A 23711-nucleotide genomic window follows, 5' to 3' on the forward strand; every position below is an offset into this window, starting at 1 on the left:
CACGAGTTCCCGTGTGACACACACACTACCTGCCCCCGTGCGACACACACACACACACACACCTGACCCCGTGTGACACACACACACCTGCCCCCGTGTGACACACACACACACCTGCCCCGTGACACACACATACACCTGCCTCCGTGTGACACACACACACCTGCCCCCGTGTGACACACACACCTGCCCCCGTGTGACACACACACACACACCTGCCCCCGTGTGACACACACACCTGCCCCCGTGTGACACACACACCTGCCCCCGTGTGACACACACCTCTCCCCGTGTGACACACACACTACCTGTCTCCCGCCAGACAGAGGCACCGCCCTGAGCCTGCAGGGCGCCTCGATGCTCATCTCGGGACCCGCGTCCACGAAGCTCCCCACTGCTCGCTGTAGAGCTGCACGGCGAAGTCCCCGCGCAGCGCCGCCTCCTGCTCCCGCTCGCCGGCGAACGCGCTCCGGAACGCGGCCCGAGACTCCTCCAGCCCCGCGCCGCGAGACAGCGGCGCCACCCGGGCCCGGTCACCCACACACAGCAGCGCGCTCAGCTGCGAGGACATGGCGAGACGGACGGCTTCACCGCCACTAGCACTCACTCACTCACTGCTGCTGCTGCTGCTCACCACTGTGACACTCACTGCTGCTGCTCACCACTGTGACACTCACTGCTGCTGCTCACCACTGTGACACTCACTGCTGCTGCTCACCACTGTGACACTCACTGCTGCTGCTCACCACTGTGACACTCACTGCTGCTGCTGCTGCTCACCACTGCCACACTCACTCACTCACTGCTGCTGCTGGTCACCACTGCCACACCCACTGCTGCTGCTCACCACTGACACACTCACTGCTGCTGCTGCTCACCTCTGCTACACTCACTATTATTCCTCACCACTTCTCACCGTGACACTCACTTCTGCCTACTGATCACTCACGCTTGCTGGTTCTCACTGGCGCCTGTGCTGCTTACTACGAATACCACTGCTCGCTGGTGCTCACTATTCCTCACCACTCCTCACTGATGCGGCTCACCACTGCGCCCACCCTGACCCCTCCCCACCCTGACCCCACGCTGAGCCTCTGACCCCTGACCCCATCGCGTCACCCCCCCCCTCCCACAACGCACGTGGGGATGTCGCCGCCCCCGCCGCGTGCTTCAAAAACGCTTCCGGGTCGCGCGAGACTCTCGCGAGACTCTCGCGAGATCCTGCACCGGCCAAGATGGCGGCGCTGTGTCGGTACTCACAGGTGGCGTGGGGACGGGGTGAGGGCGAGGGGTGAGGGGACGGGGCGAGGGGTGAGGGGACGGGGCGAGGGGTGAGGAGTGAGGAGTGAGGGGACGGGGTGAGGGCGAGGGGTGAGGGGACGGGGTGAGGGGTGAGGGCGAGGGGTGAGGGGGGACGGGGGAGGGGTGAGGGCGAGGGGTGAGGGGTGAGGGCGAGGGGTGAGGGGACGGGGTGAGGGGTGAGGAGTGAGGAGTGAGGGGACGGGGTGAGGGCGAGGGGTGAGGGGACGGGGTGAGGGGTGAGGGCGAGGGGTGAGGGGACGGGGTGAGGGGTGAGGGCGAGGGGTGAGGGGACGGGGCGAGGGGTGAGGAGTGAGGGGACGGGGTGAGGTGAGGGGTGAGGGGGAGGTGAGGGGAGGGGTGAGGGGTGAGGGGACGGGGTGAGGGGACGGGGTGAGGGCGAGGGGTGAGGGGACGGGTGAGGGGACGGGGTGAGGGGCGAGGGGTGAGGGGACGGGGTGAGGGGTGAGGGGCGAGGGTGAGGAGTGAGGGGCGAGGGTGAGGGTGAGGGGCGAGGGTGAGGGGTGAGGGTGAGGAGACGGGGTGAGGGGGAGTGAGGGGTGAGGGTGACGGGCGAGGGTTAAGAGTGAGGAGTGAGGGGCGAGGGGCGAGGAGTGAGGGTGAGGGGACGGGGGTGAGGGGTGAGGATGAGGAGTGAGGGGCCGAGGGGTGAGGAGTGAGGGGTGAGGGGACGGGGTGAGGGGTGAGGAGTGAGGGTGAGGGGCGAGGAGTGAGGGGCGAGGGACGAGGTGAGGGCACGGGGTGAGCTGCGGGGGTGAGGGGACGGGGTGAGGGGGTGGCGACAGGGTGAGGAGGGGTGATGTGAGGGTGAGGAGATGTAGTGAGACGATATAAGGTGATCGGCGAAAGGTGAGTGGTGAGGGGGATAAGGTGAGATGGGTGAGGAGACAGGGATGAGTGGATACGATTGAGCGTTCGGGGTATGAGAGGTGAGGGTCAGTGAGTGAGGGGATAAGGGTGAGTGAGGGATAAGGGTGAGTGAGGGGATAAGGGTGAGCGAGGGGGTAAGGGTGAGCGAGGGGATAAGGGTGAGCGAGGGGCTAAGGGTGAGCGAGGGGCTAAGGGTGAGTGAGGGGATAAGGGTGAGCGAGGGGATAATGGTGAGTGAAGGGGTAAGGGTGAGTGAGGCTGTGTCAGAGGCTTAAGCGAGTGGGGTGTGACCTGGGGCGAAGGGTGAGGATGCGTTGACTGCGGTTTAAGGTGAAGGTTACGAGTGATGCCTCGGGGGGTGATGACGGGGTCAGGGTTGGGGTTTATAGGGAGGGGTGTGGGTGGGGTTGGTGAGTCGGTGAGACCGACTCACCAGGGTGGGGGGTGGGTGAGGTTACGTCTACGACAGCACGGGGGTCACGCACTGTCTGGGGGACTTGAGTGGTTCGCGCGCCGCGCTACGAACCCGGCGACTTTGGTTCGGTTCCCGCTCGTGGCCAACATCGGTGGCGAATATCTGACCCGTGCAGTGTAAAACAATAAAACATCAGCACTGGGGGAGATAAAGGCGGCTATGCCCCCCCCGCTCCCCACCACCTCGTGCGCGGTGCCGACTACGGCCTCACGAGCACCACGTGCACCCAACAGTCCTTGTGAGCTTCACGGGGGGGGGGGGGGGGGGAGTCAAGAGCCGCATGGCTCACAGGGCTCACAGGGCTATACCTAATACATGAACTGAACTGACCTTTCTAGATTTGAAGTTTTCGTGACTGTAAGGATCCCTACTCTTTGGTTTTTCGGTAAAGTCACGTAGGTAAAAATAAAGATTATTTATTTTTACATTTATTTGTTTTCATTTTAATTTATTTTATTTTATATGTTTTAGCTACGTGACTTTACCGAAGAAACCAACGAGCATGAACTGACCTTGTCTTTCTTGTTGCAGCAGCAGTGCGTGTACAGGAGAAGGCTTCAGGCGCTGCCCAGCCTCTGCGCCACCGCCGCACAGCGATGTGGGCACGAGCCGGCGACGCGCCCCCCGGTGCTCCAGCACGCGCAGGTGAGGGCAGCCGCGGTCCCCGCGATCATTGTCAGAGGGGGGTGAGTGAGGGGGTAAGGGTGAGTGAGGCTGTCAGAGGCTTAAGCGAGTGGGGTGTGACCTGGGGCGAAGGGTGAGGATGCGTTGACTGCGGTTTAAGGTGAAGGTTACGAGTGATGCCTCGGGGGTGATGATGGGACGGGGTGAGGGTTGGGGTTTATAGGGAGGTAGGAGTGGCACTTTCACCGATGAGGCATCATCATCAGTGTGAGGGCCGCCACACATTTGAAAACATTGGGGGTTGACAGCGCCTTGATGGTGATGATGGGGAGTGGGGGTGTTTTCACATGTTGTGTATTGTCGGGGGCCGCACTAAAGGCCAGCATGGGTTTGGTAATTGCACTTGCTTCATAGCGGCGAGGAATCTCCCCCAGTGACGAGCTCGCATCTGGCTCCAATTCCAAATGGCTCACATGGTAGAGCCTGAACAGACTGAGTGGATTTTGGCAGATGCAACTCTCTCGACCAATGCGCTTGTGAGGAGAGGCAAAACCACATGGATCGTCCCTGAGATGTCCTGCAGCACCATAATGTGCTCCTCAAGATTTGGCAAATGCCAACACCGGAAGCCTGTGCAGAATATTGGGAAAGACGAATATCGGTTGGACAGGAGACACGACAAGAAGATTGGATGATTTCATGTTGTCGAGAATGGAGGATCCATTACACACGTTATTGAATACATTGCCGATCATGAAGGATATACGAATAAGTTAAATGAGAACTGCTTTAACATTGACATCTGTCAAGTGCAGGAGAGGGGGACTGGGTGCGTGTACTTTTGTGTGCCCTATGCTTGGTCAATGTACTTGTCTGTCGTGTACCTGAGTGCAGAGTCCTCGTGTGCCATGCACCTTTGTGTCGCGTGCTTGTTGTTACGTGTACTCTCCGGCCGTGTGCTTGGCTGATGCTCTCGGCTGCGGTTCTGCCCTGCCACAGGGGAACGCGTACTCCACTGGAGGGAGAAAGGGATTCTTTTCGGAGTTTTTTGACAACATTAAGCAGGACATGACAAAGAATAAAGAAATGAAGGAGAGTCTTAAAAAGTTCCGGGAAGAGGCGAAACGACTCGATGAGTCTGATGCCCTGCAACAGGCGAGGAGGAAATACGTGAGTATGGATCACGCATGCCGCACAGGCACCGCAAACACACAGGCACACTCACACTGCACAGAGACACATGGAAACCACAAGCATATGGACACACCACACAGACATGCAAACAACACACAGAAACACGGACACCGATGGGCACATACATACACTCACACAGGCACCACACGCACACATGCAAATAACACAGACACATGGAGACCACAAACACACGGACACTGTGGGCACATAATACTCACACAGGCACCACACACACATGCAAGCAACACACGGACACCATGAACACACAGGCACCATAAATATGCATACACGACAGACAGACACACACAAACAGATATCATGAATATGCAAACATCGGAAAACAACCACACGGACACTGTGAGACATGTCAATTCCACTGTTCTGTCCGCCACTGCCTGCTGTTTCCGTCCGTCTAGAAAACAATCGAATCGGAGACGTTGAAGACATCGGAAAAGCTTAAGAAGAAGATGGAGGAGCTGTCGGACACCGTGAAGGAGGTGCGAGGCGAGCCGGGATGACGAGTTGCGTCGATTTGTCGACTCAAAGCTAGAATCGACGCCTTGTTTGTGGTGGATCATTCAGCCTCTTTCACCAACTGTTGGCATGTTATTAGATTCGCCTGTGTGTGTGTGTGAATGTGTGTCGATGTATGTACGTATGTTGAACTTCTTTCACTCCGTACTTAGCCAACCATGCTAATCGGATGAGCGGGGGAAGGACAAAAAAACTAAAGACCAAAAGAAATTAGTTTTTAAACCGAGATGTAAAAGTGCATAGCTCCAGTGGCTTCCTAATATTGGAAGGAAGAACATTCCAGACAGCGGAAGAAGCGCATCTGAAAGTTCACGATATGCAGTGACCATCTTTGTTCAATGGTTAGCCTTGTGTGTATGTTGTGTCTTGTGTGTATGTTGCGTGTGTGGTTGTACGACAGAGCAGTGAAGAGGTGGTTGTATGATGGTGGTGTAGCCCTGTACATGTGTGTGTGCGACTATGCCACAGGGCTTGAGGAGGTGGGTGTATGTCAGTGCGTGTATGAATGTGTGTTTTTGTTATTGGGGAGCGGTGGAACAGTGGTAAGAACACTGCGCTACGAACCCGGAAACCTGAGTTCGATTCCCGCTTACAGGCAACCACCAATGACAATTATCTTAACCAGTCCTGGGCCTCCCCTAGGTTGACGAATCCTCATATGAATATGTGGGCGTGTGTAAACACATTCACCGCTTGGGGAACACAGGCAGCCGGGAATGCCATTGGCCACCTATCATGTCGTGTGCCGTGCCGGCCTTCATAGGCGCTGCTAGCATGCAGCACTTGCCCCAAAAGTCTGTTTAAGGCTATATGGGATCTTTGTGTAACTGTGCCGTAGGGCTTTGAGGAGGTGGGTAAGACCGATATTGGGAAGAGGCTCAAGGAGGGAGTGGAGGGAGCCGCCCGCACTGCCAAGGACTCTGCGCAGTCCGTGTCGCGGAGCGGGGAGATGCTGGGGAAGACGTCGGCATTCCGCGCAATCTCGCAGGTACTGGCGGCATCACACCCGACGTCACACCCGACATCACACCCGACGTCACACCCGACGTCACACCCGACGTCACACCCAGCGTCACACCCGGCGTCACACCCGGCTTCTCACCAACACGCATCGACACCAACACCCACAGCAATACAGCCCAATGCACCAACGTACACATGAACACACACACACAAATACACACACACGGACAGCAATCATTGCCCCCCCCCCCCCTACTACGGAAACTTGGCAGGATCCTCTGGAAAAAGAGTCCTAATGCTCAGTGGGGTTTACTTGGGTAAACACGAGTTACAAAACCAACAGTAAAACTCCCAACACACATCAACTCACGGAAGCACACACACACCGGTCAACGCACGCACACGCGCCAGCGCATCTCGGTGAGTGGGCGACGTGTTTGTGGTGCAGAGCGTGGAGTCGGTGAAGAGGGAGATTGACGACAGCGTGCTGGGCCGCACCGGCAGCTACCGGCCCCCGGCGGTGCTGAGGAAGCGAAGCGAGGGCGCCGCGACAAGGACACGGAGGAGAAGATCTTCTCGGCCAACACGTGAGACGCGCGGCGGCCACAGCTACGGCGTGACGCACCAGGGGCGGCGTGACACACGAGACATGGAGGACACGGAGAGACGCACGAGACACAGCGATGGTGGTGGTGTACATCAGTCTGCTTGATGCGGTGTGCTTGTATGCTGTTGTATGATGCACGCTGTGTATCTGTGTCCCAGAGAGGCGATGGGCATGGTGCTACACAAGGACTCACGTTGGTATCAACAGTGGAGGGAGTTCCGCGATGGGAACGTCGTCTTCAACAGTGAGACTCCATCCCTAATCCTAGCCTCACCCCTAACCCCAACCCTAACCTCACCCCTCCTCACCCTTCGTGTATTGTGAGTGTGGTAGTGGTGGATAGCGAGTGTGGTTGTGGTGGATAGTGATTGTGGTAGTGGTGGATAGTGAGTGTGGTGGATAGTGAGTGTGGTGGATAGTGAGTGTGGTTGTGGTGGATAGTGAGTGTGGTTGTGGTGGATAGTGAGTGTGGTAGTGGTGGATAGTGAGTCTGGTGAATAGTGAGTGTGGTGGTAGTGATTGTGGTTGTGGATAGTGAGTGTGGTTGTGGTGGATAGTGAGTGTGGTGAATAGTGAGTGTGGGTGGATAGTGAGTGTGGTAGTGGTGGATAGTGAGTGTGGTAGTGGTGGATAGTGAGTGTGGTAGTGGTGGATAGTGAGTGTGGTGGTTTGCGAGTGTGGTTGTCCTAGTTCAGGGGGTCGGAAACTGAAATAACAAGAAGCGCTGTTAAAAAAACCTTCAATATTTAAACAGCCGCAATCCATTTGGAGATTTTGTAACGTTGTCGTGGTTACGTTACCCGCAGCCCTCGCAGCAACTATATTGTGGGTGGTGTCGGAGCGGTGTGTGTTGGGGGCTCGTCTGTGCGTGGTGTAAAGCGTGGTGAGACCACCCGCGGTGCTGTGTCGGTTGCGGTGCGGCACGGCGAGTGAAGCTGTGAGCGTGCGCCGCGTCACCGCACCGCTGTGTGCCGTGTTGCAGGGTTCTTTGAGATGAAGATGCGTTACGACGAGAGTGACAACGCTATGATCCCGCGCGTCACGCACCCTCACCGACAAAGTCTCCCAGCTCGTCGGTGTAGTAGCCTCTCTCTCTATCTCTCACTCTCGACCTCGGAGGGGTTTGAAGTCCGATTCCGCCCGCATTATTAAAGAGCAGGGGGTGAAGCGTCTGCCGTGTCCGTGCTCTGCTGGCAGGGGGACTTTTCTCCAAGACGAGATGTCCGAGGTGCTCACAGAGATCCTCAAGGTGGACCCGCATTCGCAAGGAGCGGTTCCTCATGCAGTGCGAGAAGGACATCATCCCCACGTGCCTGGAGGTGAGCTCACTCGCTCGCCCAGATTCTCACCCCGGCTCACCCAGCACCCTCGTTCACATCGCCAAGTACCTTGTTTGCTCACCAGAGCAAACAAGGTACTGGGCCCAAAACCTCAGTCGCTCACCCAGAACCCTCGCTATTCCAGAACCTCGCTCGCTCATCCAGATCCTCACTCGTGCACCCAGGACTTCGCTCGCTCACCTGCATGTCTCCGTGTCTCTGCCCAGGCGATGTTGCGGGGACAGTTGGACGTGCTGCAGGACTGGTGCTACCAGGCGGTGAGTCTGCCCTTCTCTCCCTGTCACTCTCCAATACCCAGGCCCCCTCTGAGCACAGCAGCGTAACACCCAAACTCATCCGCCCGAGTCTCTCTCACATATGGCTGGAGGAGAAAATCATCATCATCATCACCAGCCAATGTCTATCCGCTGCTGGATAAAGGCCTCCCCACACCGATTCGCCATCTCTGTCCAGTGTTCCTACAAACCGTCTCACGCATAGACATGAACTTATTTAATCACTCCACCTCTGCGATGGATAGCAACCTTGTAAGTCTATGTACAGATACGTTTAGCTAGCAAATGGCTTCAGTTGATGTGGGTGGATTTCTGCTTCAAAGCCCCCCATTGAATGTTGAGTTCTACTCTGTGGTCCTCACATTGTGATTCATAAACTCACACGGAGGCTCATAGAGTCACACAGAGACCGTAGACTCGCACAGAGACTCGGGGTCTTAGAGCATGGTTCCCAAACTCCAGTCCTGGAGACTTGTTTCCATGTTTCACGTGACGTGCAAGCAATGAACGGCGTCTGCGGCAATGGAGACCCAATTCAAATTAACATTGAGGTCATAATAAAGGTTTTTGGGTGAGATCGCGTTATTATAAATGTGTCGCAACCCTCCACCACCCGACATGACCAATCAGTAAAAAATGTGTCACGTTAACGAAACGCCAATTAGTACTTTTCAGCCCACCGGTGTGTTTGAAGTGTGAATCCACAACATTTAGAATTTGAGTACTGGTCGCGAAAGCCTCCGTGTAAAACTGTTTGGAATGTTGGCGTTTGCCAAAATCTCTCGCCATTTCGGGCGGGAGTGCGGTAGCGGACACTCGTGCCTCGCAAGCAAGAAACCTGGGTTAATTCCCGACTCGGGCATCTGCGTGGAGATTGAATGTTCCTCTTCCCCTGTTCCTCCCGGTTCTTCGGTTTCCTTCCATCGATGAAACAAAAAAAACATCCAATGTAACTTGTCATATCCAAACATTGCAATGCTGAAATTAGCAACTTGGGATTTTATGAGGGGGTGTGTCGGGTTTGTGCGCGTGTTTGGTATCGCACAGACGTACAGTCAGCTCGCTCACCCCATCAAGCAGGCTAAGGCCATGGGCTGCTCCTTCCTCACTCGCGCATCCTCGACATCGACAACATTGACGTGAGTTCCCCTCCTCCTCCTGCCTGTTGTCGTTGTCATCGCGTCTCAGAACCGCGTGCTTTGGTCCTGCATGCTTAGGGCCTGAATGCCATGAGCTGTGTGCTACGAGCTGTATGTTGAGCTATAACCTTTGTGCTCTGCTATGAACTTGTGATTTTGCTATGCTGTGGTCTATCTCTGGTTTCTGTGTCCTGCGACTCACTGCTCAACTCCTGCTCGTGCTGCGTGCATCCATGCGTCACTGCGTTCTCTGCGTTTCACCGCGTCTCTCGGCATCTCCACGCATGTGTCCGTGCATCTCCACGCTGTGTCCGTGCATCTCCACGCGTGTGACCGTGCATCTCCACGCGTGTGACCGTGCTATGCCGCGTGTATCCGCGCAGCTGGCGATGGGGAAGCTGATGGAGCAGGGTCCCGTGCTCATCATCACCTTTCCAGGCTCAGCTCTGCTGGTGCTGCGAGACTCCAAGGGGCAGACGGTGGAGGGCGACCCCGTGCGTACCCACAACCTCTCACCCCCACCAAGGGAGTTAAACGAGCGCGCGTGGCGGTTTAAAGTCCGCGTGCTTTAAACGCCACTCCTCACCCTGCCCGCTCTGCCCGCACCCCCCCCCCCCGCCCCGTGTGTGTCTGCAGGACAAGGTGGTGCGTATGTTGTACGTGTGGGCTCTGTGCCGTGACCAGGAGGAGCTCAATCCCCTGGCTGCGTGGCGCCTCCTGGACATCTCGGCCTCCAGCTCGGAACAGATCCTCTGATCGCTCAGCCGCTCCCGGCCCCGCTCCCGGCTCCACAACAGCGACCACATCTTGGCTCCGGTTTAGTCAGAGCTCCGATACTGCAGCTCGTAGGGTGTGCCGCCACCGCCGGGAGTGGTGGTTGGTGGTGGTGGTGGTGGGAGGAGGAGGATTAGCTGAGCGTGAGCACTGCTATGGGGGTGGGGGGGGGCACGGTACGGGTGAAGGTGCAGCCCTGAAATTGCTTGTTCGAGCCACTGCTGGCGGAAAGGCCTCCACTACAGGGAGCTCTTAAGAGAGCAAAGAGGGTATTCTGCCTACTTTTCCACACTGGCCCGACATCTTGGAAGAGGTGGAAGGTGGACGCGATTCGTAATGATTCCTCCTCTCTCCTCCTCCGTGTAACGCGGGGGCCCAGGGTGCGCTAGCGGGCAGCGTGTGTCACGTTTATTGCGACCTGCCCGACCCTGTACTGCCAAGATGAGGACGACACCATTTTTATTGATTGATTTTTTAATGTAAAAAATAGTGCTATGTTGGAAGAGAATGGTTATTATTATTATCATCATCATCATTATTATCACAGTCATAATGCGCTATACATGAAGCTATTAAAACAGGCGAAACGCGAGCTGGCTGATGATTCTGCGGTGTCGACGCGACACGGACTCTGCGCCGCTCGGGTTGGGATTGCTCCCTCCACCTCCTGGGCCCCGTGACGACGGAGCCCTGTAAACACACAGCAACAGCGTGTCTGCAATTACAGCAGCACCCACTCCACTCCATTGTGCTCAACTCCACTCAATGGGGCCATATATTTCTGGCGGCAGCCGCGATCACCGTCATGTCCCATCCGTCAGCGCGTCTTTGTCTCGTGCGACTTGGGATGCGATGGTTTTGATGAGCACGAGCAGGGCCATCCATAGGGGGGGGGGGGGGGTGGGGCCCGGGGCAACGAAACAGGAAGTATTACATCTGACACCACCGGGACGTCGGAAGCACGGGGGGGGGGGGGGTAGGGGGGGGTCACCCCGAGTCGCCGTTACCCGAGGGACGGCTCTGAGCACCGCAATGTGATGGTGGACACCGATGAGTGATTGGTCGGTGACACGGAGGTTGCTCACAGCTCCTTGTCTAATCCACTCCAGTCCGGTGTGATAGTGTCAGTCCTCGCCTGCATTGCCCACTCCAGTCCAGTGTGCTCCAGCCACCTCTCGTATGCTTCCAGTTCAGTGTCATCTACTCCACTGTAGTGACACAATCCAATGGAGTGTGAGCAATTTAGCACTTCCCTCCCCCTCTGCATTATCCAATCTCGTCCAGTGTGCTTCTCCAGCCCCCTCTCGTGTGCTCCACTCAATTGTGCCTCCAGTCCACCTCGCTCCACTTCACTGTGCCACACTCCAGTCTGCTCCGCTGAAGCGTTTGCCAACTCGGTGGAGACGGAGGCGAAGCGTGATCATGACCGCGACGTCCATCACGGCGACGGACTGGGCCTGAACCAGGCCCCCTCCGCGTGGTGAGTGGGAGAGCCGCCCTCCCGTGCCGGCGCGGTTCACCCCACGCTCGCCCCACGCTCACCCCACGCTCACCCCACGCGTCGACAGGGTTCACCCCATGCTCGCCCCCTACTCCGGCGCTGTTCACCCCACGCTCACCTCACGCTCATCCCACGCTCACCCCACGCTCACCACCCGCGTCAACGCGGTTCACCCCACGCTCACCTGACGCTCGCCCGACGCTCGCCCCCCGCGTTGCAAATTAGCGTACGCATCTACCCACCTCCTCCACTGGCACGACCAAACTGCGCCAGGGCCACGGTCGGGCCAACTGGCCCACTGGCGTGGATCAGGAAGCACCAAGATGTGTTTTCCACTGCAGAAACCAAGCCGTGCCGCTAACGTTGCACGCACAAAAAATGTATTGGCCTCGCTCGGGGCTCTTCGGCCCCGTTTGGTCCCCGGCCAGATTCAGAAGTGGTGAGCAAAGTGGTAAAGCCACCCGGACTGCGAGGGAGCCCCACGCTGGCGCGGCTCGGATGTTGCAGTGGAAAAGGGGCGGTCGAGTCCCGACGCTACAAGCGCCGCCCGTTACGTTCTCTTGAAGCGGCTCCATTCAACCTGCAGCTGCTGCTCCACCGAGACCAAGACAAAGATGCCCCGTGTCGCCTTACCATACTTTTGGGGCAAATGTTGTTAGCGAGCAGTATATATGAAGGCCGGCACGGCACACGAGGGGGTGGGTGGCCAGCACCACGCCCGACCGCGTTTGTCTCCGCGAGTGGCGATGTTTACACCACCGCGCCAGGTACTCATTTGAGGTTGAGTCGACGTAACCACGACAATACCACTCCCCAGACACCAATACCAATATTGGTGTTAGTGTTCACGCGCGCATATACAGGCCCGTGCACTCCAATCGCTGTCGCACGCACGCGTGGCTGTGCGCTCGTTTCACCATTCCGCCAGGAGCTCGCGCGTTCCCGTTTTTCTGCCGGCTCCTCCCGCCGTTTGTTCAGCGTGAGGCACCGTCTCCCGAAGCCCTTGGTCGTGGCGCTGCGTGGCGCCGTCCGGCCTCGACCACCGCCGATGTTCGCTCGTCGCGCCTCCGGGGCGCCGGCTCCGGCGGCTCCGCAGCGTCCCCGGGCCGGGCGGGCGCTCCCACCGTCCGCTCCCGGCGCTTAGCGTCCGCACGGCGGCGCTGCGCGCCCGGAGGAGGAGGAGGCCGGCGCGCGGGGTGGGGGAGCGCCGGTGGGAGGAGCCGGAGGGGGAGCGGCGCCCGGCGGCTTCGGGGCCGGCGCCGGCTTGACCGCCGCGGTTCTGCGCGCGCCGAGACGAGGGAACGCGGCGACCTGGGGGGGGCCGGGTTCACGAGCCGCCCCCCTCCCGGACGAGGTCGACCCCCGCGCGCCGCGAGGGAGGGGGGGCCACGCGGAGGGGCGCGGCGGGGTGAGCGCGACGGGGGCCGCGAGCGGTGCCGGCGGAGCGGAGCGCCCGACCGCTCGGGCGGCGCGCACGGCAGACGGCCGCCCGGGCGGGGACGGCGCCCATCTCCCAGGATGCACTGCGTCACCTGACCGGTCTCCTGCAGCTTCCTGAGCAGCTCCTCGAGCGCCAGGCTGGGTGCGCTCACTCGCTCTGTGTGGCCCTGCTGCTGCCCGGGGTCCCCCCCCGCGGTCGTCGCGTCCGACCCGGCGCTCTCCCGGGGCCAAACGGCGAAAGCGGCGGCGGCGGCCGCGGCGGTCGCGACGGGCGACGGCCGCGGCCGGGGGTCCGCGGCGCCGCCCCCGCCGCCCGCCTTCCTGCGCGTCGCGGGCGGCGTCGACTCGGGGGTGGGCAGCGCCGCCAGCTCGGGGAGGGGGCGGCCGCCGGCACGGGGGGAACGGCGGGGGGAGCCCCCCCGCCCACTCGAGCGCCGTCACGTCCACCTTGCCGACGGCCATGAGCGGCACGAGCAGCGCGGCCGACCTGGCCACGGCGTCGACCTTGCCCCGCGCGGCGCCCTCCAGCAGCAGCTCCTCGAGCAGCCGCGAACGGCCGTAGGGCCCCGCCGGCCCCGGGCCGGCGCCCGGGGCCGGCGCCGCGGGCGGCGGCTTGCGCGGCCGCTCGGGCCGCCGGGGCCGGCAGCGCCGGAAGAGGCAGACGGTGGCGACGCAGGAGAGCGCCGCGCCGAGAGCGAAGGCGCCGAGCAGGCAGAGCCACACGATGCCGGCGGGGACGCGGCCCGGGGAGGTGGAGACCCGCGGCTCGCGGATCGCTCCTGTGGCGGCACGCACGGCGCCAGCGGCCACTCGCGACACGCGGGACGCTCGCTACTCGCACTTGACACTCACTTCACAGTCATTACACTTGATGCTGCGCACACTTCACACTACACGATCACTACTCACTCAGACGTGACACTACTCACGCTTGGCACTCACTGCACATTCACTCTTCAGGCTTGACACGACTCGCACTTGCCATGACTCACGCACTTCACAATCGCTACTCACAGTTGACACTAAACGCAGGACACTCACTACTCTTACACCGTGACGCTCCATGTGATGCTGTGGAGGAGACACTCACCGCTGGACGTCACAACGGAGTCTGTGGAAGCACGGGGCAATGGAGACGCACAGGATCATCATCGTCGTCATCACCGTCATCATCGTCGTCATCACCGTCGTCATCATTGTCAATATCGTCGTCGACATCGTCGTCATCATCGTCATTATTGTCGTCCACATCGTCGTCATCACCACCAAAGTCATCATCATTGCAACCACCATCATCATACTCGTAACCATCGACGTCATCAGCATCGTCACCATCATAAGCAGCGCCACCACAATCTTGCACAACCATGTCAATATACACACTAGGCCACTGCACCAAAGTCAAATCACAGCACACAAATACAAAGATCCCCCGTATAGCCTTAACAGACTTGGGGCAAGTGCTGTTAGCGACCACCTATCAAGGCCGGCATAGCACACGTGGAGGTGGGTGGTCGGAACCACGCCCGGCCGCCTTTGTCTCCCTAGTGGCGATGTTTACTACACACCGCACCTCGTACTCATTTGAGTTCCCGAGTCCGGTTCAGATAATCGTCACTGGTACGCTTAGGTTTTTTCGGTAAAGTCGTGTAGGTAAAAATAATAATAAAAAAAATCAATGAAAAAGAACTAAATCGATTTCATAAAGTTATTTTTTATTTTTACTATTTATTTACCGAAAAAACCTAAGAGTATGAATCCCGAGTTCGATTCACGCCGTGAGCGTGAATCGAACTCGGGTCGCCAGATTCACCGCGCAGCGCGCTAATCGCTACACCGCCGCTCCCCAACCACTACCACGGCAACAACATCACCACGGCGCTTGTGCCAGGCTATGTGCGTGCACGTTAAGGCCACGTGAAGTGTCGATCTACCACAGCACATGGCACAGACAGAGACACTGGACCCCCCCTGCAGGACTGTGGGGGGCTCACCGGCGCAGTCAGGCAGGTTCCCCGCGCTCCCCGTGGCGAGGGCTTGCTCCGCCATGGGGCTGGGGACACAGAGGGGACCCCCCCCTCATCCAGTTAGGCACGGCCCCCACCGACACCAACACTCGGCAACCCCAAACAACCCCAAACATCCCCAAACCCTCGCGTCTCAGTGGGGCTGCTGCTGCGGTTTGGTGACGTCACTGCCAGTGCGTGGCGCTTTGTGACGTGTGGTGTACGGTCTGTGTTTGCGGTGTGCGTGGGTTATTGAGTGTAATGCGGTGTGTGTAGTGCGGTGCGAGTGGTGTGTGTATTGTGTAGTGCGGTGTGTGTAGTGCGGTGCGAGTGGTGTGTTGTATTGTGTAGTGCGGTGTGTGTAGTGCGGTGCGAGTGGTGTGTGTATTGTGTAGTGCGGTGGTGTAGTGCTGTGTGTGTGTAGCGGTGCATGTGGTGCAGTGCGTGCTGTGTGGTTCAGTGGGTAGTGCGTGTGGTGCGTAGTGTGCGGTGCATGTGGTTGGTATGGTGCGTGCGGTGCGTGCGGTGCGCGAGTGTCCGCACCTGCCGTGGGATGATGGCGTGACGCGGCTGCAGGGTCCCCCCCGACCAGGCGCAGTACGGGTCCCGGGACGCCAGCAAGCCCTGGGGCCCACGCGAGACGGAGCAGGTCAATACCAGCGTATCTCCTGCACCTTCAGTCAATCGGTCCACTACTACGAATCTTAATCGATTTTTGACCGGGCCTATTAATCACCCGGGCCAAAATTGCGTCGGTACCACCCTCCGCTCGAGCCCTGCCTGGGGTCTGGGTACCCCACGGGGAACCCACGGGGTACGCGCGACGCAACGGACGCAACGGACGCACACCTGTCCACCCATACGGTTTACCCGTATTGTTGCACAGGGAAATTGAGTAACAAAAAACATTGTCTATTTGTGTTTCTACCATGTGATGGTACTTGTAGAATTAACGTTTAGATTTATAATGGCACGGGGTGACCAACAAGGTCTGAATTGGTCGTAATAAGGTAGGGGGCACTGGTAAGGGCGTCGACAGTTGGTGCGAACGTGACCCGACTCCCGTCGCCCATCGTGCGGCCATGGCCCTGGGACCAGGTACGCCCCCAAGTTCCGACCACCCGGCAACGGCGCGGGGGCGGCGAGTTCCAACGCTGGCGCACGCGGGCAACGTTGTTTGTTGTGCCTGGTCGGCTGTAGCAGGCTTCTTGACGACACGAAATTTGACCACATCGTTCCCAAAGATCAATCTGGGGCGGATTTGTTGTCGGTTTTTTTGTGACGAGAGGGGCCCGGCCGCTCCGGCCCCGTTCGTGGAACACAGCAGTCGTGGGGGGAGGGGGGGGTTGTGGGGGTGGGGGGGGTGTGAGAGGAGTGGGTTCACGAAGAGTCGTGAGAAGGTGATAGGCGTGTGTCTACAGGCGTGTACCTAGGCTGTGGTGTGGACATGGCCCTAGGGGTTGTAGCCGACTACTTCTTGCAGTCTGCGTCGCCGCGCGACAGTGGCTTGAGCGGGGTGCCGCCCAGCACGCAGGAGGAGAAGGCGAGGAAGACGGCGTGGCGCTCCGCGTCCACGAGCAGCGCCCGCACCGCGCGCGGGGACCGCTCGCCACAGCTGGGGGCGGGGCACGTGATGGCACACACAGCGGGGACACACACGACGTGGCACACATGGGATGACATGGGAGGGGTACATGAGGGAGACACGGGGAACATGGGGCGGGGGGCGGTGGATGGGAGACACGTGGGGAACACACGGGCCGGGGGGGGGGGGGATCGTGGGAGGGCACACATGGGGAGAGATACGGGGAGGGCATAGAGTGGGACACGGGGACACGAGTTCAATTCCGCTCAGGGCCAGCTCCAGCGACGAGCGTGTGGACGTGCGGTGTGCGTCTCGCCCCACGTGTGCGCGTCTCCCCCCACGTGTGCGTCTCCCCCCACGTGTGCGTCTCCCCCCGTGCGCGTCTCCCCCCACGTGCGGGTCTCCCCCCACGTGCGCGTCTCCCCCACGTGTGTGCGTACTCGCGGGCGCTGTAGGGCTCCGCCTCCTCGAGCAGCACGGCGCCACCACCACCGCCACCACCGCCGCCACCGCCCGGCAGCAGCAGCAGCTTGAGCAGCACGCCGCTCTGCGCCGCGAGCAGCACCACCGTCTCGTTGCCGTGGCGCCCCGCCCTCACGTCCACCGCGATGTGGGTCAGCCGGTAGCTGGGCGGGGGGTCGGGGGGGGTCACGCCGGGGGTCACGCAGAGGTCGCGCGTTAAGATGGATTATTCTGAACCCAGCGTTTTGAGTCCTACGGGGGTCCGAAAGCTGGCGCTCTCTGTGTGTGCGTCTGCATGTGCGTGCGTTCATGCACATCTGTGCATGCGTCCATGCACATCTGTGCGTGCGTCCATGCACATATGTGTGTGCGTGCACATCTGTGTGTGCGTGCATGATCTCACAGGTGGGGAGTGGTTAGGGTAGTGGTTAGCGCGCTGCGCTATAAACCTAGCGACCCGAGTTCGATTCGTCCTCGCGGTCAACACCAGTGGCGTTTATCTGAACCGGTTCTTGGCATTCCCTAAGTCGACTCAGCCTTAAATGAGTACCTGGTGCAGTGTATAAACATCGGCACTGGGGAGACAAAGGCGGCCGGACGTGGTGCTGGCTACCCACCCACTCGTGTGCCGTGCCGGCTTTCGTGGGTCCACTTTCCCCCAAAGCCTGTTGAGGCTATACGGGGGATCTTTGTACTGTTCCACAGGTGGTGCATCTGCCAGTCAAGTCTGGCAGTCAACCCATTGCACCTGGGGCTGTCCGGCGACCTCCTGCCAGCGAGCCTTCCGCACTTCCCGTGCCAGCCTCAGGGTGCACCTAGCCTGGCACAAGCGCTGGGGCGGTGTGACGTTGTTGCTGTTCTCACCGGGTGCCGGAGCGCACGAACCAGGGCTGCGGGGAGACGGCGTTGACGGCGCGGTGAGCCAGCGGGTGCGTCTTGGCGAAGCTCAGCGCCTCGTCCGGCAGCAGCGGCGAGCGGGGAACGCAGCCGCCTCCCCCTCGCCCGCACACGCACCGGGCCTGGCGCGAGACGCGGGGGCGAGACGTGGGGGATGAGACGCAGGGCGACACCCCAGGTGACACACGGGTGACAAAAAGACAAAGATCAACAGATTGTTGGGGCAAGTGCTGATAGCGAATTGCACCTATGAAGACCGGCACGGCACACGAGGGGATGGGTGGCCAGCACCATGCCCGGCCGCATTTGTAGATGTTTACACATCACACCAGGTACTCATTTGAGGCTGAGTCGACCTAGGGTAAGCCCAGGACCTGATCAGATAATAGTCGTGAGTGTTGGCCGTGAGCAGGAATCGAACTCGGGTCGCTGGGTTCGTAGCGCAGCTAGCTGACCGCTACACCACAACTCCCCACACAGGGTGACACTGTGATTACACGGGGAGACGCACAGGGTGACATACGGGGTTAGACATGGGGTAAGATAATGGCACACGGGGTAACAAACGAGGTAACAAGGGCTGAGAGACGGGAATGAAGCGATAAGCAAGACATGTTCGACAGAGAGACATGTGGACACGGGCATGAGGAACACAGACAGAGGACACAGGAACACAGAGACACACAAGGGATCACAGCCGCATGGCATGATGTCAGGGGCATGATAATGATGTCACGGTGTGATGGGAGTGGTGTGATGGCACTGATGTAATGGGAGTGGTGTGATGAGAGTGTTATGATGGGAGTGGTGTGATGGCACGGTATTAATTCTAGATTTGAAGCTTTCGTGACTGCAAGGATTCATACTCTCAGGTTTTTTCGGTAAAGTCACGTAGGTAAAAAATAAAATTAAAAGTTAATAAAAGTAATAATGGAAATAAAATAAAATAATAAATCACGACGTTTCGGAGGCAACACAAGTCTTCGTTATCAGGTGGGACCGTCACAGCTAAAATTACTGCATCAAGCTGTGACGGTCCCACCTGATAACGGAGACTTGTGTTGCCTCCGAAACGTCGTGATTTATTATTTTATTTTATTTCCATTATTACTTTTATTAACTTTTAATTTTATTTTTACCTACGTGACTTTACCGAAAAAACCTGAGAATATGGCACGGTATGATGGCACGATGTGATGGGAGTGGTGTGATGGGAGTGGTGTGATGGCACGGTGTGATGGTATGGTGTGATGGGAGTGGTGTGATGGTAAGGTGTGATGGGAGTGGTGTGAGAGTGGTGTGAGAGTGGTGTGATGGCACGGTGTGATGGCGGGTCTGTGTTGTGATGCACCTGGGGGTGGGTGTGCGGGCCTCCGGCACGGCGAGCCAGGGGCCGTCGGGCCCTCGCTGCTCCGAGTAGCGGCCCTGGAAGGTGCTGGCCACGTCCTCCATGTCGAACGCGCACACGGCCGAGCCGTGGATGCTGCGCACACGCGCGCACGCATGTAAAGACAAAGCTACCCCGTGTAGCCTCTTGGAGACTGCTGGGGCAAGTGCTGTTAGCGAGGTCGGCACGGCACACGGGGGGTGGGTGGCCAGAACCACGGCCGGCCACTTTTGTCTCCCTTAGTGGGGATGTTTACGCGCCGCAACAGGCACTCATTTGAGGCTGAATCGACCTAGGGGAGGAATCGAACTCGGGCCACCGGGTTCATAGCGCAGCGCGCTAACCACCACACTACCGCTTCCCACACTCGATCACTCAAACACACCAACACAATCTCGCATTCACAAGCTGCAGAACGGGGAGAACACGCGGGCTCCAAATATACCGCGGGCATCGCCAGGCTCTGGGGCTCGAACCCACGTGCTCCTTCGCGGCAGGCGAGGGTGGTAACGTCTCCTCGACAGCGCAGTGATGCCTGGGTGACGGCCGGGTCGGGGTGGAGGGGGTGGGGTGGAGGGGGTGGAGGGGGTGGGGTCGGGGTGGAGGGGGGGGGCACCTGTTGAGGGGGGTGGTGAAGACCCCGAGCACGAGCTCGCGACCCCCGATGTGGAGCACCTCGGAGACCCCCTGGAGCTCGTTGAAGTAGAAGGGGGCGTCCCCCGGCGCCTCGCCCCCCACCGAGCAGTTGAGTCGCGCCTTCACGAACGAGCTCCAGTGGCCATCCAGCACGCGCTGAGAGCCCCCCGCGTCGCTCTTGCAGACGCGCGCCACGCGCGAGAACAGCACCTGGGGGGGGGGGGGGGGGCAGCGACGCACCTGTGTCAGCACGCCTACACAAGTGAAGGAACCCATGAATGAAAGCCGGTGTGTGTTGGTGTGTGTGTGAGTGAGTGAGTGAAGGCCGGTGTGTGTCGGTGTGTGAGTGAAGGCCCATGTGTGTCGGTGTGTGTGTGAGTGAAGGGCGCGTCACCTTGCCCATGGAGCTGAGCTCAACGGCGATCTCCGTGAAGAAGAAGTAGACATGCTGCCCGTGCTCCAGCACCCTCACGAACACGGGCTCTGTGCACCGCACGGCACACGCGTGACGCACCACACACAAGACACGCGTGACGTACCACACACAAGACACGCGTGACGTACCACACGGTTGACTCACGACACGCGTGACACACAACACAACCTCAGACACGCACACACCTGCCTTGACACAGTACTCGTGATGTGACACGACCTGACACGAGCAGGTCGTGTCACGTCACAGGGGGGGCCGGGCGGTGAGGGTGGGGGGGGGGTCGGTGAGGGAGGGGGGTTAGTGAGGGCGGGGGGTTAGTGAGGGGGGGGGTTGGTGAGGGTGGGAGGGTCGGTGATGGGGGGGGGTCGGTGAGGGTTGGTGAGGGCAGGGTGGTGAGGGGTCAGTGAGGGGGGGTTGGTGAGGGGGGGGGGGTTGGTGAGGGCAGGGTGGGTGAGGGGTCAGTGAGGGGGGGGGTCAGTAGGGGGGGGGTCAGTACCCTTGAGCCACTTGGAGTCGAGTTTGAGGGAGCGCAGGGGGGGCCCGGGCCCCAGGCTCCCGTAGACCACCGCGTCCACCCCCAGGGGGTCCACGGCCGTGGCCGAGTAGAGACGCTCGCCTGCACGCACAGATAAAGGTCCCCCAGCTAGCGCGCGTCCTGTGGGGGGCAAGTGCCCGTTGGCGAGCGGCACCCACGATGTGGCAAAACACCACGCCCGGCCGCCTTTGTCTCCCCAGCGCCGTACCAAGCGCTAATTTGAGGCTGAGTCGACCTAGGGGAGGCTCGGGACCGGTTCGGATAATCGCCACCGCTGTTGGTGGCCGTGAGCGGGAATGGCACTCGGGTGGCCGGGCTAGTCGCGCAGTGCACTCACCACTTTGCCACCGCTCCCCCACGCACGTCCGCACGTACACACGTCCGCACACGTACACACACAGACACACGGACACACGTGTGTCGCTGGCGTGTCGCTGCGACCCCACGGACCTGCGAAGGCAGCCGCCCCTCCCTGCCGGGGGTCGAAGGGACACTTGGCGAGGCCACTCGTTTGCTCCCCAGTGAAGGACAGGTCCGCCAGCTGTCCACGCACACACACACGTACACACACGTACACACACACACACACGTACACACACACACGTACACACACGCGCACACACACACGCGCACACACACGCACACACACACGTGCACGCACACACGTGCACACACGCACACGCACACACACGTACGCACACACACACACACGCACACACACGTACACACACACACCGACACACACACGCGCACACACATGCACGGACACGCACGGACACACACGCGCACACGCACGCACACACACACGCGCGAACGCACACACGCACACGCAGGGGCACTAGGAATAGACACTGCGTGACACTGCTGTGTGTCTGACACTCCGTGTGTGACACTGCTGTGCGTGACACTGCTGTGTGTGTGTGACACTGCTGTGGGTGACACTGAGAGTATGTCACTGCTGTGTGTGTGACCCAGGCAGCAGTACCTGGTAGTTCCTGCACGTGGGGCTGTATGCGTTGGTGCCGCACACAAAGAGGAGTCCGTCTCCTCGTGGCGCAACCACCTTCATGAAGTTGTGACACTCCTCCTGCGGTGAAGACAAACATCCCCCGTACAGCCTCCACAGACTTTTGGGGGCAAGGGCTGTTTAGCCAGCACCTGTGAAAGCCGGCAAGGCACACGAGGGGGCGGGTGGCCAGCACCATGCTCGGCCACCTTTGTCTTTTTACACACCACACTAAGTACTCGTTTAAGGCTGAGCCGACATTGGGGATGCCCAGCACAGGTTCAGATAATCGTCACCGGTGTGGGCGGCCGTGAGCGGGAATAGAACTCGGGCCTCTGCTGGGTTCATCGTCTCCCCCGAGTGACGCCGGTGTCACCCGCGTGACGCCGGTGTCACCCGAGTGACGCCGGTGTCACCCGCGTTGCCAACGGCCACGAAGGGCGGTGGCCCAGGGGCGGCCCCATCGTTCACCGCGCGTTCGCAGACGCTCGCGGTGCGAGCCCGGCGGCCGCCCGGTCAATGCTGCGGCTGATATTCACGTGGGCGGTTAAAGATTCCCGTGACGTCATTCGCACGAGTAGGCCAACGACGTGCGCCGGATTCGTGGTCCAATTTTTCTGTCGCCAACATGTCAACAAGTTAGCACCGCGCGAGTTACTCAACTGACAGACTAATACACAGGGACTGCTGCCACTGGGGGTGCTCCTAGGCGAGATCACACAGCAGCCATCGCCCCCTGCTGTGAACGCACCTCAGGCTGTGTCTGTGATGCACGGCAGCGACTTCCTTCCCGAGGATCGCGCTGCGCTATGAGAAGAGGGAGCTCATACGGACTATTTGGTTTTTTTTTAAAATAATATTTTCCCAGGTAAGGTCCCACTGAGCTACGTAGCGCTCTTTTCAATAAGCGACCTGGCTATCGCAAGTGACAGCTCAACGAATTGGCTTGTCACGTGGACATTTATAGCGGCGAAATGCTCTAAACGCGTGATGTTGATTCTAAATGTGGAGGGGAAAAACCGGAGGACCTGGAGAAAAATTCACGCGACCACGGGAAGAGAGACACGCAAACTCCAAATATACAGCAGCAGGTGTCAGGGTTGGGATCGAACCCACGACCTCCTGTAGACCAAGCGAGGTAGTTAACATCTAGCCACCGTGATGATGATGAGAGAGACGCAAACTCCAAATATACAGCAGCAGGTGTCGGGGTTGGGATCGAACCCACGACCTCCTGTAGACCAAGCGAGGTAGTTAACATCTCCTAGCCACCGTGATGTTGAGAGAGAGAGACACGCAAGCTCCAAATATACAGCAGCAGGTGTCCGGGTCGGGATCGAACCCACGACCTCCTGTGTACCAGGCGAGGGGGTTAACATCTATCCACCGTGACGACCAGGGGTTGGCAACCAAAACTCGGTACAAAATAAACCCTCAATACTCCTCGAGCCGCAATGCACTGCGTGGTGAATGCGAGACGGTGGTGAATGTTGATGAAGAGCGTCACGAAGTGGGTGTTCAAGAGCCGCAGGTTGGCGACTCCTGAGCCGTGAGAGAGGGGCCCTCGTGGCCGTCTGGCCTCACCTCCGTCTTGCCGTTCATGAGACACCGGTCCACCTCCTGGCGCTCCGCCATCCACGTCAGCTTCTGCGATAAAAAAAACTCCTCACCCATCACGCTCTTCACCTCACGCTCCTCACCCATC

General features: G+C 59.4%; 1 protein-coding gene and 1 pseudogene across 1 annotated transcript; one reads left to right on the forward strand and one right to left on the reverse strand.

The window, feature by feature from the left end:
• The first annotated feature begins 1190 nt into the window (after positions 1-1190).
• Positions 1191-10107, forward strand: LOC133339239 (mitochondrial import inner membrane translocase subunit TIM44-like; annotated as a pseudogene).
• A 7023-nt stretch (positions 10108-17130) lies between these two features.
• LOC133339238 (semaphorin-6A-like) lies at positions 17131-23680 on the reverse strand. The gene is made up of 9 exons (XM_061547383.1): positions 23591-23680; positions 21986-22087; positions 21451-21541; positions 20962-21081; positions 20424-20512; positions 20010-20239; positions 19358-19489; positions 17974-18128; positions 17131-17273 (listed from the first exon to the last, which is right to left on the reverse strand). Exons 1-8 carry the CDS (start codon positions 23678-23680, stop codon positions 18056-18058), a joined length of 927 nt encoding a protein of 308 aa, XP_061403367.1. The 3' UTR covers positions 17131-17273; positions 17974-18055.
• Between the last annotated feature and the right edge of the window lie 31 nt (positions 23681-23711).

This window comes from Lethenteron reissneri, unplaced genomic scaffold (assembly GCF_015708825.2).
Source record: "Lethenteron reissneri isolate LAM-NWPU_2019-01 unplaced genomic scaffold, ASM1570882v1 scaffold_1695, whole genome shotgun sequence".
NCBI lineage: Eukaryota > Metazoa > Chordata > Hyperoartia > Petromyzontiformes > Petromyzontidae > Lethenteron > Lethenteron reissneri.

Excerpts from the sequence above, each read along its gene's own strand:
- LOC133339238 (XM_061547383.1), bottom strand. The coding sequence starts at position 23,680 with ATGGGTGAGGAGTTTTTTTTATCGCAGAAGCTGACGTGGATGGCGGAG. Across the intron at positions 20,513-20,961 it reads CGACTCCAAGTGGCTCAAGG|AGCCCGTGTTCGTGAGGGTG; the intron begins GTACTGACCCCC and ends TGCGGTGCACAG. Across the intron at positions 18,129-19,357 it reads GCCCGCACACCCACCCCCAG|GCCCGGTGCGTGTGCGGGCG; the intron begins GTGCATCACAAC and ends GTCTCGCGCCAG.